Source organism: Cnephaeus nilssonii (assembly GCF_951640355.1).
Source record: "Cnephaeus nilssonii genome assembly, chromosome: 1".
NCBI lineage: Eukaryota > Metazoa > Chordata > Mammalia > Chiroptera > Vespertilionidae > Cnephaeus > Cnephaeus nilssonii.
In genome coordinates, this window is record NC_137072.1 from 89,885,371 (window position 1) to 89,900,425 (window position 15,055).

The 15,055-nt window shown below is 34.5% G+C and overlaps 1 protein-coding gene across 2 annotated transcripts in view; it reads left to right on the top strand.

Moving 5' to 3' along the window:
* GABRA2 (gamma-aminobutyric acid type A receptor subunit alpha2) overlaps positions 1-9,566 on the top strand; it is a gene marked incomplete at both ends in the record, with an annotated part of 103,568 nt that extends 94,002 nt beyond the window's left edge. The window contains 2 exons of one of the 2 annotated variants that reach the window (XM_079772649.1): positions 5,160-5,339; positions 9,270-9,566. In XM_079772649.1, coding sequence (XP_079628775.1) covers positions 5,160-5,339; positions 9,270-9,566 — 477 coding nt within the window. The remainder of the gene's footprint in view (positions 1-5,159; positions 5,340-9,269) is intronic. The other variant, XM_079772650.1, reaches the window with a different exon arrangement.
* Between the last annotated feature and the right edge of the window lie 5,489 nt (positions 9,567-15,055).

A 15,055-nucleotide genomic window follows, 5' to 3' on the forward strand; every position in this document is an offset into this window, starting at 1 on the left:
TTCTTAATAAGAGTAAAAAGTTCTAGTTGGAGGATTTCTTGTAGTAATATATCTACTTAAGTGCTCTTCCATTACATTTGAAATAACACACTTGCTGATTTTTTTCAGTTATTTCAATATAAATAATTTTCCTAATTTCTATGACTATATTGCAGTCTAAGCATACAAACATGTAATAGTTTAAAAGCCCTGCTTTTTAACCTAATTTTGTAAACTGTCGAAGTTTTAATTAGTTCTGATTTATCTCATTTTATAAACTATGTTTTGCATACTAACAGCCAACAAGTAAATATTAAAGGGAATCTGATTAATTTTCTCTTTTTAACCTCCATGTTATTTCAGCATTTCCATTACATTTTATTGTTGATTTATGTTTTCATTCCCCATGTAGTATACTGCTTTTTCATTGTTATCTGTGAAATTACATCTTTTTAATTATATTAGTTATATATGCACTTTCTTACTAGCATAATTTTGAAGATAAAATGTTAGTTATTTGGGAGTGTGTCACAGATGATAAACAGTGGTTTGTGGTATAAATGTTCTATACAGAAACTTATTGATATATTTTAATGCTATGAGGGTGCCAATCAAGTTGACATTGTGACTTGGCATATCAAATAATATGCCTTCTAAACCCCTGAACTTGGAAAATAGAAGTACTTATTAATGCAGAAGAACTCATTCATAATAATGCATTTTAAATGCAATAACCTACGAGTTATGAATACTGGATTTAAGTATACCCACATATCAGATCACACATAGTGAAGACAAACCTAGGTCCAAATAATTGATATTACTACCTAATATGCAGGAAAACAACTAATAAAGTTTCTATTATTTCAGTTCTCAGAGGTTCAGGATTAGAGGTTAATTCAGTGGGAACATTACATCAGACACATTGCTTGTTTTTATTTCTCATTCACAGCTAGAGTGCCCAGCACAATGCAGGTACTTCAGAAATTTCTGTTGAATGAGTTTCTGACTTTAAATCTGGCAATGTAATATCAGTGAGAAGAATGCTTTTCTTTCATGGAAAAGTTTCAAGACTTTACATTGGTGAATTTACCAATGGGTGCTCAATCCAATTTCATGATCCAAATGAATTTTGGGAGGTATTTCCTAAACCTACATTGGAAATAACCAAGTCCTTAGACCTGGAGGGAAATGAAGTAGAGTAGCCTACCATCTGCCTAAAAATAAATAAATAAATAAATATAAAAGTGCAGTCTACCTCTGCTTTGGTTTTCTTTAGATTTAATTTTTTTATATATATATTTTATTGATTTTCTACAGAGAGGAAGGGAGAGGGATAGAGAGCTAGAAACATCGACGAGAGAGAAACATCGACCAGCTGCCTCCTGCACACCCCCTACCGGGGATGTGCCCGCAACCAATGTACATGCCCTTGACCGGAATCGAACCTGGGACCTTTCAATCCGCAGACCGACGCTCTATCCACTGAGCCAAACCGGTTTTGGCAAGATTTAATTTTTAAGTGAAAAAGAAAAATTTTCTGGAAATAGTATTAAGCCACAGACCATATTGGTGTCCTTTTATTCTAATCAAACTGGCAGAAGTTCTCTGCTTTAGTAATCATGAACAAATGCCATTAAAGTATCTGTCAGAGTATCTGAAAAGTATATGAAAACTTCTTGAAAATTTGTTAGCTGGCAAGTATCAATTTGCGTCATGAAAATAATCACTGAGACATATATATATATATATATATATATATATCAATGTTATGTATTTAAAAATAAGAAATGTGTATTTAATATAGTGTGCATGTAGATTGTGCTCTGATGATCTTTAAAGTTAAATAAATAAATCTCAATTCATATTCAAGTTACATTTGAACGCTCTTATCAGGAGACAAAACATACCTTGTTTTGTGATCTTGGTCAAAATTTTACATCACTTTTAGCCTCTGGTGTGAAATTAGACAACAAAACCTTGTCATCTAAATGTAGTGCTGGATCAAATGATTTAACTCCAAATTTTTATATCCTTCCATATATAAAAGTACCCATTATGGAACTCTCTGAGTTCTTCTGGAACCTTCCCTTATGTCCAATGCTCTTCCACTGGCCTGAGACCAATTATTGCACTTCAGTGCTTATCCCCTTTACTTGCTGCTCCTTTCTCAACATTGATCCATGGTTATTATTTTCTTTTCTTATTTATTCAAAGCCATATTTTCTTTTTTAAAATGCCTATTTCCTTTCTGTTTATGAAGATGCTTACTATGCTTAATTAGCCATAAATTACAGAAATAAAACTCCAGAGCCTAGGTCACCCATTCCCCTATCCTCAGATTCTCCCCTCTTTGTCTCCATTTGAGCTTTTTGAAAGCATTGCTTGCAGTGCTATGTTCTCACTTTCAATTTAATTTTCAACCTACTGTAACCTGATTCCCTTTCTGTTTGTTGTCCTTTAACTGAAGGGGACCAGTCACCTTCACATTTTCAGATCAGATAATAATTTTCCATTTTTCTCAATGGATCCCCATTGGGGAACTCATTGAATACTGTTATACTCCAGAACTCCATTCCAGGCTCAAGTCAGCAATATTTCATCTTCTTTTCCTCTTTAAAAAAAGAGTTTTTGAGCTCTAGCCAGTTTGGCTCAGTGGATAGAGCGTCGGCCTGTGGACTGAAGGGACCCTGGTTCGATTCAGGTCAAGTGCACATGTCCGGGTTGCAGGCTCGATCCCCAGTAGGGGGTGTCCAGGAGGCAGCCGATCAGTGATTCTCTCATCATTGATGTTTCTATCTCTCTCTCCCTCTCCCTTCCTCTCTGAAATCAATAAAAATATTTTTTTTAAAAAAAGAGTCTTGGCATATAAACTTCCTTCCCTCAAAATCTGGCTGCCGCCACTATACATTCTAGTCTTTGAGATTCTGTGCCTGAGTTCAGCATGGATCCAGGCACCCTAGCATCTGCTCTTGTATATCCCCAGACATCATTTGGCTTTCTGTTATGTTGTTTTAGTTTTTACTATTCACTACATGTTCTCACTTCAAGGGTTTTACTGACAATATTTCTAGGAACATGTGCCACACTAAGCACACTGTCCAGCAATCTGCTGTCCCCAAATAGACAATCCCATTCATCCTCAGTACAAATGCCAGTCCTCAGGAAGTCCCTTATTTCTTGCTCCCCCTTCAAGTAATTAAATCCCTTTGTAAGTGTGTCTAGTACCCTCTTATTTTGCATTAGAGTATCACAACTTGTAATTGCATATTCATGTCTCAACTCCTTCATGATAACAATGACCTTGCTTATTTTAATAAATCATTTATTCCTGTCTCTTTGCACAGGGCTTTGTATATATTTGTTGCTCAATAAATATGGTATGGATTAGCAAAGTACAACAAATCAAATTGACAACCACACCTTTATCTTACCTTCCACAGTAATTATAAGTGTAGTCTATGCCTCTCCTTTAACTTCGAGGATCACATACCTAATCTGTTCCCTTGAACTTGAATATAACATCTCAATCTTTACATGTCCTTTATAAAAGAAAGAAACAACAAACAAAAATAAACTTCCTAAATTGATTTGTATATCTTTCCCCTGCCCATGTCTATTTTGCAAGTATATCTCATTTCATGGAAAAACCTAGTAACACATACCAACAACTTAGAAGTTTCCCTTAACATCTAACCAATGATTAAATGGTATCCATTCTCCAAACTATATGTCGTAGACTATGCCCTTGCCATCTCTCTTTTGTTTGAGTCTCTTTATTTCTTATTATCTTTAATCATATCTCCTTCAAATCCACCCTCTAAATTAGTTCCAGAATTATCTTTCTAAACCAGAAATCTCATTGTTTAATTTTTCATTTGTTTAGTGAATTGTTGAAGGCAATTTTTCAAACATCCGAGCTAATATGGTCCAAGTATATAGTTTTCTCATCTATTTATATGCATGATCAATAATAAGAAAATTAATGTTTGTTCTTTATTGGGCACTTACTACCATGTGCCTGGGAATATCTTCATTTTGGAAATGAGAGCACATAGGACTAGCCGAATAAAGTTACTTGCTGAGGATCACAAATCTAACAAATGGTGGACTCAATATTAAACACAAATCTAAAGTCCATGCTCATATTCTTCCTCCAACCATTACACACATCTCAGGCATCATGCTTCCACACATCTCCAGGACATTAGATGTGCTGACCTCCTTGGCTAAAATGCCCTTGCCTCCCTTCCCTAACCAATGAACTCTAACTTATTTCATAAGATCCATCTGATTTTACTTAAATCTTGAAACTGTCCACACAAATCTAATTGCCGTAATGTTTCTGCAGACTGTACAAATTCTTTTTTGTAACCTCATCAAATTATAGATTTATTGTAAATAAATCTGTTTCTGACAGCAGGTTACATGCTCTAAGAGTTTTGTTTTATTCATCATTTTCTTTGCCATTTCCTAGCATAGCACATAATTTATTTGAGATAAAATTTTTAAATAATTAACTTTAACCTGTTGAGATGGTTTCCATTTCTAAACCTTTACCAGTGGTTCTATGCTGTCCAAGCAAAGCATATTCTCTGGAAATAAACTAGATATTAAATTTTTAAAGCAGAGACACAGCAATGTAATACCCAAGCTAATATGAGGTGTGTCATTATTTTGTGATTCACTTCATGTAACTCTTGGAAAACATCACTTTTCAAGTCTTTTTATTGTTTTATTTCTTATTTTTTTAAACATCCTGCCTTGTTCCAAAAGCATTTCAGGCAGTTTACCAGAAAAATGTATGTACTTAAATTATTATAAAATCATATATAATTAGAAGCAGGACATCAGAATGAAGGAAAATAGACTATCAATTTGTCCACCATTTGGGCCAAGACATTAACTGTAGTTCATAGGTAGAGTAACTAAGTTTCAAATTCTGAGTTTCTTGGCTACCACAGTAAACCATGAGGCGGGGTGTGTAGTTATATTTCTTTCATCAAAAATGGAAGCATCAATTCCCTCAGAAAAATAAAGATTTTCCTACACTGAATTCTCTTTTTAAAACAATATCATATGGGTTTTATATCAGGGAAAACTGGGTACTGTTGCAAGTAGTAATGTCAACATTTTTCCAATAAACGGAGTAATTAATTTCATATTGATGTTTCTTGTAGTCCCCTTCAATAAAAACTGAAGGCATTACATTAACATACAACTCAGTGAAGGCAATTCTTCAAGGATCTAAGCTAATATGGTCCAAATATGTAGCTTTCTCATGGCCCAATTTAATCCAAGGAAAGACTTTAGAGTACTTAGAGAAGTGGATGGACTGTATAACCTTCAAAGGATTTTCTGTAAGTATCACTTTTCTTAGTCAGGAGGGTTAGCAGATAGTTAATACCATTGTCTGGCCAGGGAGCATGTTGTTGTTTTACAAGTAATGGGCTCTCTAGTCACCACAATGACTGTAAAAAAGCAACATGGTATGTAGAAAGAGCATAGAGTTACCACTATGGAGACTCGGTGTTTTCTCCCAAGTCTATTATATGTAGTGTTATATTTACAAAAGCTCCTTGTTCTAAGGGACATATCTGTGATTCTTTCCAACTCTAAAACTATGTGGTGGTTCTTTGTATTTATGTGTCAGGCCAGTAGTTGTCTATATTTTAGCTGGAGCAATTGCTGAAGCTATTAACACATTATTTTACTTAGTACTATAAGGAAACCAAGATTGGTTAACCACTCTGGTGTAAGACATTTAGATTTCCGTAAGCAGAAAATTTCTAGACTTGAGTTTTTAAATATATATTCAGAACTCCAGTAAAGTAATAAGCTCAGAATATTCTGAATTCTATAAAACATCATTTTTAAAATAGAATTTAATTAATTTTTGGTTATATTTTCTTTTCATTCCACATTAATAGCAACATCAACAACTTTTATAGTGGCATAATTTACATTTTCCACAAAGAGTGTAAAAAATACATCATTTACTGATTTTGTTCATAAGCCATATTATCCCCCTTCTCACTTATATGAGTTTTAATCACCAGTAAAACAACTTCCACAAACATTGTTTTACAGTTGAGCTTATTTCTTGATTTCACAGTCTCCTACATCTATAGATGCTAAAATTGAGAAATTTCAGGAAAATTACATAATAGAATTGTAGAATAAATTATTGAAATCTGTTTTTATTAATCTAATGAAAGTGATTATATTCTACAAAAACCTAATGTTTGTACATATTATATATGGTTATGTATATAAATAAAATCAGAGTAATCATTCTAGTACCTGCCACTCACTTACCATTAAGCAAACATTTTTAGAGCCTGCTAGGAGCTCCGCATTGCATAGTCTATGCCTTCAAGGAGCTTGCAATCAAGTGGAAGGGGGAAAAGAAGATGTGACAAATATATGTCATATAGAGACAAGCATGAGGGTGCTGTGGAAGCACATTCAGAGGGGACTAATTCATGTCTTAACAGATGTGATTCTGAGCTGAGTCTGGGTAAAATGTACTTGACATAGGGGACCCATATGGTTGATTACTCTTCCTGTCTTTCTTGAGGTGTTATTCGCAGGGTTAGGGAATACAGAAGGGTATATAGATTTAGGTTGGCAGTGAAAGTAACCTTAATTCATTTATGGATATTTCATGTTTTAAAAACTTGTGGGCTATGTAGGTGGAGAAGTCTCGTGAAACAATGAGTAAGAATTCTCGGGTTCTGATTTGTTAGTGCCTCTGCTCTAGAGTTTGTTACATATTTTTGGTATCACCTGTGCGGTTACTTACAACTGAATGGGGCAGGCAGAATGGGTGCTGGTAAGAGTTAGTATAGAGTTCTGTCTGTAGCTCCCCTTGTAGCAGACAACATTAATATGTTATGTTTCTTTGTCTAAAGTCTAAACACCATAATTCCTAGCCCAATTTAAATGTCCCTCTTCCACCAAACCTTCCTTCAGCTCCTTTGTACAGTGCTTATGTTTTTTCCCCAACAATATAAAGTACATTTTCTATACATCTTATATACCAGTAATTATTATCTAGCTTGTAATTGAATTCTGATTCTCACTACTCTCCACTAAATACCATGTATTTCACTGTGATTCAAATACTTATATTAGTTCATTTGATTCTCACAACAGTTTGATATGGATTTGTTATAATTACCTCCATTTTAATCAAACTAGAAGCTGAAGAAGGGAGATGTTAAGAAATATTCTCAAGGCCCCAATTCTCTATAAGTGAAATGTGATATTTTAAATGGTGCTTAGGTAGAGTTGAAATAATATAACCAGTATATGTCACATACTTTGTGGGTTAAGAGTCCTTTTAGAAAATTGACCCAGTAACATAAATTGAACTATTTTAGTAACAAGTACTTCCAAGTTTCAAACACCTTCCTCAGAGTGAAACTTACATCGCATAGTGTTTAAAGCAGAGGTTAGAAGTCACACACATCTAAGTGTGTGTGCACTTTCATCCATTTAATAAAAGCGAGACCTGGTCATGTCACGAAACCTCTCTGAATTTGTAACATGGGGTTAATAGTAGAACTTACTTCTTACCCAGTAGTGAAGTTTGTCACAGATGACACCTAGGCTTATCATTCAACCTGACACATCATAGCGCTGGAAAAGTGTTAGCTATCAACTCACCATCACTGTCCATTTGTAACACGGTAAGGACAAGTGTCACTACTGAAGAAAGGCTATCTTCTCACTGCGTTAAGGATACAAATGGTAATCCCTCACCCCATTTCCTGTTCGACTCCAGCCTGGCCTGGAAGGATGTCTCATCAGGGGAAAAGGAGAGGGAAAAGCCGGATGCCAGTGAAGGACAGAAAGTCCAATCCTGTTTTCAGAACCTCCTGGCCTTTCAGTGGGACTTTCCGATCTTATTTTACGCAAATATTTTGAGAATTTTTCATTCAAATGAACTGATCCTGTTCTGGGCCAGTTGGTCCTCTAAGTCTGTTGATTTACACTATTCACTATTTTGTATAACTCATTGCTCCATGTCATTTGCATGTTAATAACTAACAATACATTTCTATTAATATAAAAATGCTGGTAAACACTTCTGATATTTTCCGGCTTCATTAATTCAGCTACATATTATGTGCCAATAAAATAATCGCACAACTAAAGAAGGAATTTACACATTTTGAAAAATACCATGTTGGGGATAAAATAAGCTGAGTGTGATGAAAGAGCTTACCTGGGAACAAGGACGCTGTTAGACAGAGTAGTTAAGGAATGCCTTTCTGAGGAAATGACATTTCAACCAAGATCCACATTGGAGAGGGAATGGATCATGTGAAGATCAGGATGGATGGAAGGAATTCCAGGCTGCGGAAGTAGCAGGGCCAGAGGCACCAAGCAAGGAAATATTCTGAAAACGGAAGCTATTTTAGTGGGCTGGTATATAATAAGTAAAAGAAAGAAGCCTTGGTAAGAAGTGTTGATTTTACTCCAAGTTCCAAGATATCATACTAAAGAGATTTAAGCAGAAGAGTGACATAATCCAATTTATGTCTTTAAAAAAAATCCCTGTGGCTAGAGTGTGTCTAATGGTTGGACAAGGTCAAGCCGGGCTGGGAGAGCACACAGGAATATCCATATCCATTCATCCAGGCAGGAGATAACAGTGACCCCGACTAGAGTCATGAGAGCTTGCTGGGGATTATAAGGAGAAACAGGTTGTGGATAAGCTAGCAAAAATAAAAAAAAGTTTGTATGTCATCTTCCTCCTTATGTTTTTAGTGGTTATTACACTGCCATCTGTATATGGTTACAATTTTTTACCATCTGAGTAAAGCATTGCTGTTTGAGTGTGACATGAAGGGAGGAAGCCCTGCTATCAAGTTAAAGAAATTAAATCTCTTTATTCAGAATCTGAAATCATTCATTATAGATTATCATTCCCCTTGTTAAAGTATTTTTTGCATTTTACTTACTCACTCATTCATTCAACAAATATTTGAGTTCCTTATAATAGTCAAAATTGTTGTGTCGTGCATTACAGTTGTATTTTATTGTTTCCATGGGAGCAAAAATGGCTCTCCAGGAAAATGGTACCATTGATCTTATTGTGAGGGTATCCTCACCATCATGGTTTTAGGACTTTATAAACTTCTTTTATTTATTTCCCTAAATTCTTTATTTCTGGTGGATAATGATGTTTATCAAAATACTTCACAATTTGAACTGAAGTTTGGAGAGTGTTAAGCAGCAGACTCAACCCACATTCTGTTAATTCTTATGTTTTTCAATAGAAAAAAGAGAAAGCCTCCGTCATGATACAGAACAACGCCTATGCAGTGGCTGTGGCCAATTATGCCCCGAACCTCTCAAAAGACCCAGTTCTCTCCACCATCTCCAAGAGCGCAGCCACACCAGAACCCAACAAGAAGCCGGAAAACAAGCCAGCTGAAGCCAAGAAAACCTTCAACAGTGTTAGCAAAATTGACAGAATGTCTAGAATAGTTTTCCCCGTTTTGTTTGGTACATTTAATTTGGTTTACTGGGCTACCTATTTAAACAGGGAACCTGTTTTAGGGGTCAGTCCTTGAATGTAGGCACAGGTTAACTTTGGGATGTGTAGCACCATTAAGCTCGGTTTGTTTTGCCCTGTACAGTCTGACTAATAACTGCTAATTGGTGAACCAACATGTACAGTATGTATATAGCAATATAGCTTAACAGTACACCTGTAAAGGAGACACGCATTTGCTAATGTGTGGAACTGTAGGCAGAAAGTATCTCATGCCCAAATCATGACTTACCCTAGGAAATGGCTTAAGGTAGATTTCAGACAACCTGATTTATTTCTTCTTGTAACAGCGATGAAACTGGAGACCCTCTACCACACTTTATGAACTTTTTTTTTGTTTTGACTTGGGTCTTATATAGGAGTGTTTTTCTACTGTTGCCTAAGTGTAATGTAAGATAACATTGTAATTCCAGGATCAATTCTTCTAAATAACAGAACCTCATATCAGCAACTTCAGTCCCTTCCTGGGTGGTCAGAACCCCTCCTAGCATAATTGGAAGCTTAGTACACATCAGAAGGAACCCTAGAGATCTGATATCAGCTTTTAATTACTCTCCATAGTATCTATAGCCATGTACATATTATTGCATGACAAGCCCAAATAATTACGAGTAACACCTATCTGGATGTCAGTTATGCCTAGAATTCAGTGACTATCAGAAGGCCATGGTCATTACATGTTTAGCATCAGCGTTTATTTGAAAGTAATAATTGAAATCCTTATGGTCATTTTAATCATTGGGAACTATCTTAAAATGTTTGAAAAAAAAGTAAAAGGAAATGTGTCTTACTCTTTCCAGGTTTGTGTTGTATTGAAATCGATCAGCTCAATTTGCTTGGTGCTGGAGACTGGAAAAGGCACCCAGTTTGGCTGCTGTGGGAGCAACTTTCATTTTGGAGTAGAAAACTGTGCCAAAAACTCCCACCACTGAGAACTCATAGGTGTCACAGAATATAGATGTGTAGGTGCACACTTACATGAGTCTCTTCTTTCCTGTTTACTGCAAATCCTGCCTTAAGGCTTCTTTTCATCAGGACTCCGAAGCCACTAATTACAATGGAAAGGGCAGTGAGTTGGCACATTTTTCTGTCTTGAAAGCGGCACTTTCAGATAAGAATGAGCGTGAATCTGCTTTTGTAAATTGCAACTTTAAATTTCACTGACTCAAATTTACAACAGCTTTGTATACCAGGAGAGGTTTTGGTAAGAGTTGAACATTTTTAAACTGCAACTTCAAAGCATCACCAAGATTGCAAATTAATTCATATGCACAAACATCACACACACACACACACACACACACACACACAATTAGCTAACTTAGAACATGTACAAAAACAAGTGACTAAATTTAAAACTAAAATTTTCTACTTTATAGAATTCTTTATGGATGAATTTTATTTTTCTTCTAATACTTAATAAAATGCTCTTTATGCCCCTCAAAAATGTTAATAGAAGGTAACAATTGTGTCTTATGCCTGGATTCAATGTTTTTGGCAAACTTAAAATCCTTTTGATTCACATATACATTAGCAGTTATTAGTTGACTTTTACTAGTAGATATGATGGTGTTTTTGTAGCAACATCAGTAGTCAAATAGTGGCATTTCTTGCAATTTTGTACAGTATTTCAGAATAGTGCATAAATAGGTACATTCATAAAATCAATAAAATGATTATCTTATCGAAGTAAGCAAAGTCACAAAAATTGCTATTCCTTTGCCTAGTCTAAAATGTTTTTTACTTTCTTTGTTTTAGTGTGATTTTTCTTATGTGTTTTGCATGGTTATCTTGTTACCAAGGTCACAAATAAATCTTTTTAACATAATTCACCCTGAAGACAGCCTTGACGGTAAAAATTCACTCACAAAAAGTAATCTATCATCTATAATAATAAAAGCATAATATGTTAATTAGACTGGACATCCTTCCGGACGACCTTCCAGATGAAGCCGGGGCTGCAAGGGAAGCCGGGGTCCTGGGTGCCAGAGGGGGGAAGCTGGTGCTGGCAGCCGGGGGAAGGAAGGCCTACTCTTGCACGAATTTCATGCATTGGGCCTCTAGTCCTTAAAGAAAATTATTATATGAGTCAATAAATGTAGTTCTTTAATCCCATTTCAGTGACACCTTATTGTTTATCTAAATAGTTTTAAAATGTGCACTTTATGTATACATTGAAATGGAAGATATCCTATTTTCTTCCACATTTAAATGTAACATAACTCTTCTATATAGTTTAGGGAAGTGTGCAATAGTCCAAGAATGTCCACAGTGTTGAAAGCAAGCAATAAAAATGCTTTGTATGATATACCATTATTAGACACCTTAAAATATTGTCCTTATAAGTTCTGCATTAGCCCTTTAATGTCTGACTATAAATCATAAATTTAAAAATATGTAGATATGTAAATAGCAGTTTCTGCAGGACAAAAGAAAAGACTCGTCTACACCTTCAGCAAAGGATTGAGCATACATTTGATGGCACCCCTTTTATTAAAATTAATTGTAGATTGACTGGATGAGTTATAATTGTTATTTGATTTTTAGTTTTAATTGTTAAAATCTTATTTGAGCCTGATGACATACTGGCAGTTTAAATTTTATGGTCAGGATTTCCTATTATTTCTCTAACTTCAGTGAATTTTTCTTAGATTTCATAATCTTTCAAAGTTTAGATTAACCAAAGAGGGCCTTTGATCTTGCTGGAGAGAAGGAGGTTGCTCCATGGAAAAAGGACTTTAAATTGTAAAACCATAGTCTTCACAGTTATTCTCTCTTCCATAAACCACTTTAAAATACAAATTAGAAGTGACATGTTAAAATGACTATTTGGGGGGAAAACATTTTAAATATAGTATGTGTTCTCTTTGGTTCATAATATTATGCTTATTTTATGTAGTTGTATGTTTATGTAAAGGGTTATAGAATGTACAAAATGTAGACAAATACATGTACATGTGTAGAAATAAAATCTCATTTTTGTATAGCAACTGCTCTGATTCAGCTAATTGCTCACCAAATACTTTTTACCTCCTACTATGTGTTATGCAGTGGGAAGGCTGTTACTACCACTCACATCACATCCACAGAACTGATTTAAAAAGTAAAGTGCATCTCATTCTTATAAAGACTTAAACAACTAAATGGAACATAGAAATCAATTTAGCACTGAGAGTTGCTTAATTGCCTATGAGATCACTGGTGTGCTAAGATGCTAACGGTTTCTCTCTTTTCTCCTTTCCATGCTCCTATGTTTTTTAAATATAAAAATGGAATTAATATAACCATTTAATGTGTCTTTTTTTAACCTTCAGTGATTTTTAAGTGGCAATCGATATTTAGTAGTCTTTTCAGGGATCTCTGTATTTTGAATGCATCTCAGGTTTGGATAACTGATCCCCTTGAGCCACATTTGCTTAAGTGGTTCATATTTTACTTAAAAAGAACACAGAAGCCCTTCTTTCACTCATACTTTTCACATGTTTATGATGTGGCTCTTTTTCTATTCCTGGCCAAGGGAACAGAATTCTGCTATGATATCATAGGTTCCAATGGACACCCAAGCTCTATGGATTCAGTGGAGAGTGGACTTTGGCATGGTCTCTCATCATTCTAGTGGGAGGACAAGGGGAGTAGCTTAGGTCACCTCCTGCAAAGTCATGGTTCTTCAGGCATCTATTAAGAATTTTTTTCAACTACTGCCTGTGACTCACTAAAATGTTTATTGCTTAATTTAAAACCTGGGGTCATACTGGCAGGCTTGTTACACAGGTTGCTTCTGGTATTTAGCCTTCTGGCATTTCTACATTTATCAACATATTTTGAAACAATTGCCTGATTTTATTTTTCCATATGAAAATATTCAGAATTTCAAAGGAATCATGAGCTGACCCATTGCTACCCTGTATTGCATTTATTTTCCTTTTAATTGAGGTTGCATAGGCACCTTGGGCTTCCCTTTTATTAATCCAAAATGTACATAATCATAAACATTAAATTGCAAATGATGCAGTTTTGACCATCTGCTTAGGAACCCAAGACATTGTATCCAAATCACTAATAATGACATGAAAAAGACAAATTATGATATTTGCTTCTTCTATGCATGCTTTAAAACATTAAATTCACTATTTAATAAATATTTGTAATATTTATAATCTTGTTTTATCAACATTGTATAAAAATACTAATATTTTCCATTCGTGTTAAGCACTCATAGTTTTATCAAAGACAAATTTAGGGTCTCTAAAATAAGAAGAGAGAAAGCCACCAGAATAATGAGTTGTTACTAATTAAACTATGTGGAGCATTTTCCCTTTTTAACTTCCTCATAAAGAGGAGAAATTATACATACATAAGCATATATTGAAATACCTAACAGTCATGATTCTATCAAGGTAGGCACCATGATTAAAACACTGAAATAGATCAAGTTCATGTAAAAGGCATTTGGGGAAGGTGACATTCAATAAATTATTCAATAACTACTTATAAGATTTTTTATCATGTTATTTCCTTAAAATTCTTAACTTTCCAACTTATTTAGACCACTGTTCTCAATTTTATTTAGTTGAAATAATCTATCTTTGTCTTCTATAGAGAGCATTTTCTTATATATGTAATTATACACCCCACTTCAAATCATTCCCTCTATGTTGTATTTAATGCATTGCATCAATTAATATTGCCAGTAAATATGAACAACAGATTTATGTTTAAGTTTAGAGCAGTAGCCCAAAAAAACATTTAGGTCTTAACTTTGATTATAAGTATGTGTGTGCGTGTGCATGAGTGTGTATGTGTGTACATGTATTTCCCAGTTATGAAATAATATTTTGAGAAGTTTAGACAAACCTATGAAATATAAATAATTTATTTTATTAATGGATCCAATCACAAATGTAGCTCTAATTAAACTATCAGTTCACTTAGCCAATAGATTAGCTTTTTAAATAGATCTGTAACAAACATTAATTGGAATTTAGTCAAGCTATAGAAATGGCTAGAAATATCCTTCTCATAAAGAAATATCCTTTTTTTTCTGATATACTTCTATTTGGTTCTTTTGAGCCATTAAATTAACCATGATATCACAATTCTGCTTGTAAATTATAATAGAAAAAACCTTTTAACTCCAAGTTTCTCAGTGAAGGTATGTGAAAGCTTCCATTAAGTTAAACATCTGGTTGTTCATTTGCAAATAGCAAGTCATCTACACTCACTATTGGTTAGTTGCACACCTTTTTAAATTGAAACAGTTCTAAGCATATTATTATAGAGAGTTCATCTAAAAGCACATGCTATCATTGCATGCTAGTCAGAGTTCCGGACCCTTTACATAGATTACTCACTCAGTCCTCACAGCTACTGTAACCACTGTGATTCTTAAAGGTGTGGAAGCTTAAACTTTCTGTATAGTACACCAGCATGCCACTCTAATACATATTTCAGGCAAAGTAAAAAAAGCTATATTTTTCTTTGCTTTAACTCAACGTTATATTCATATAT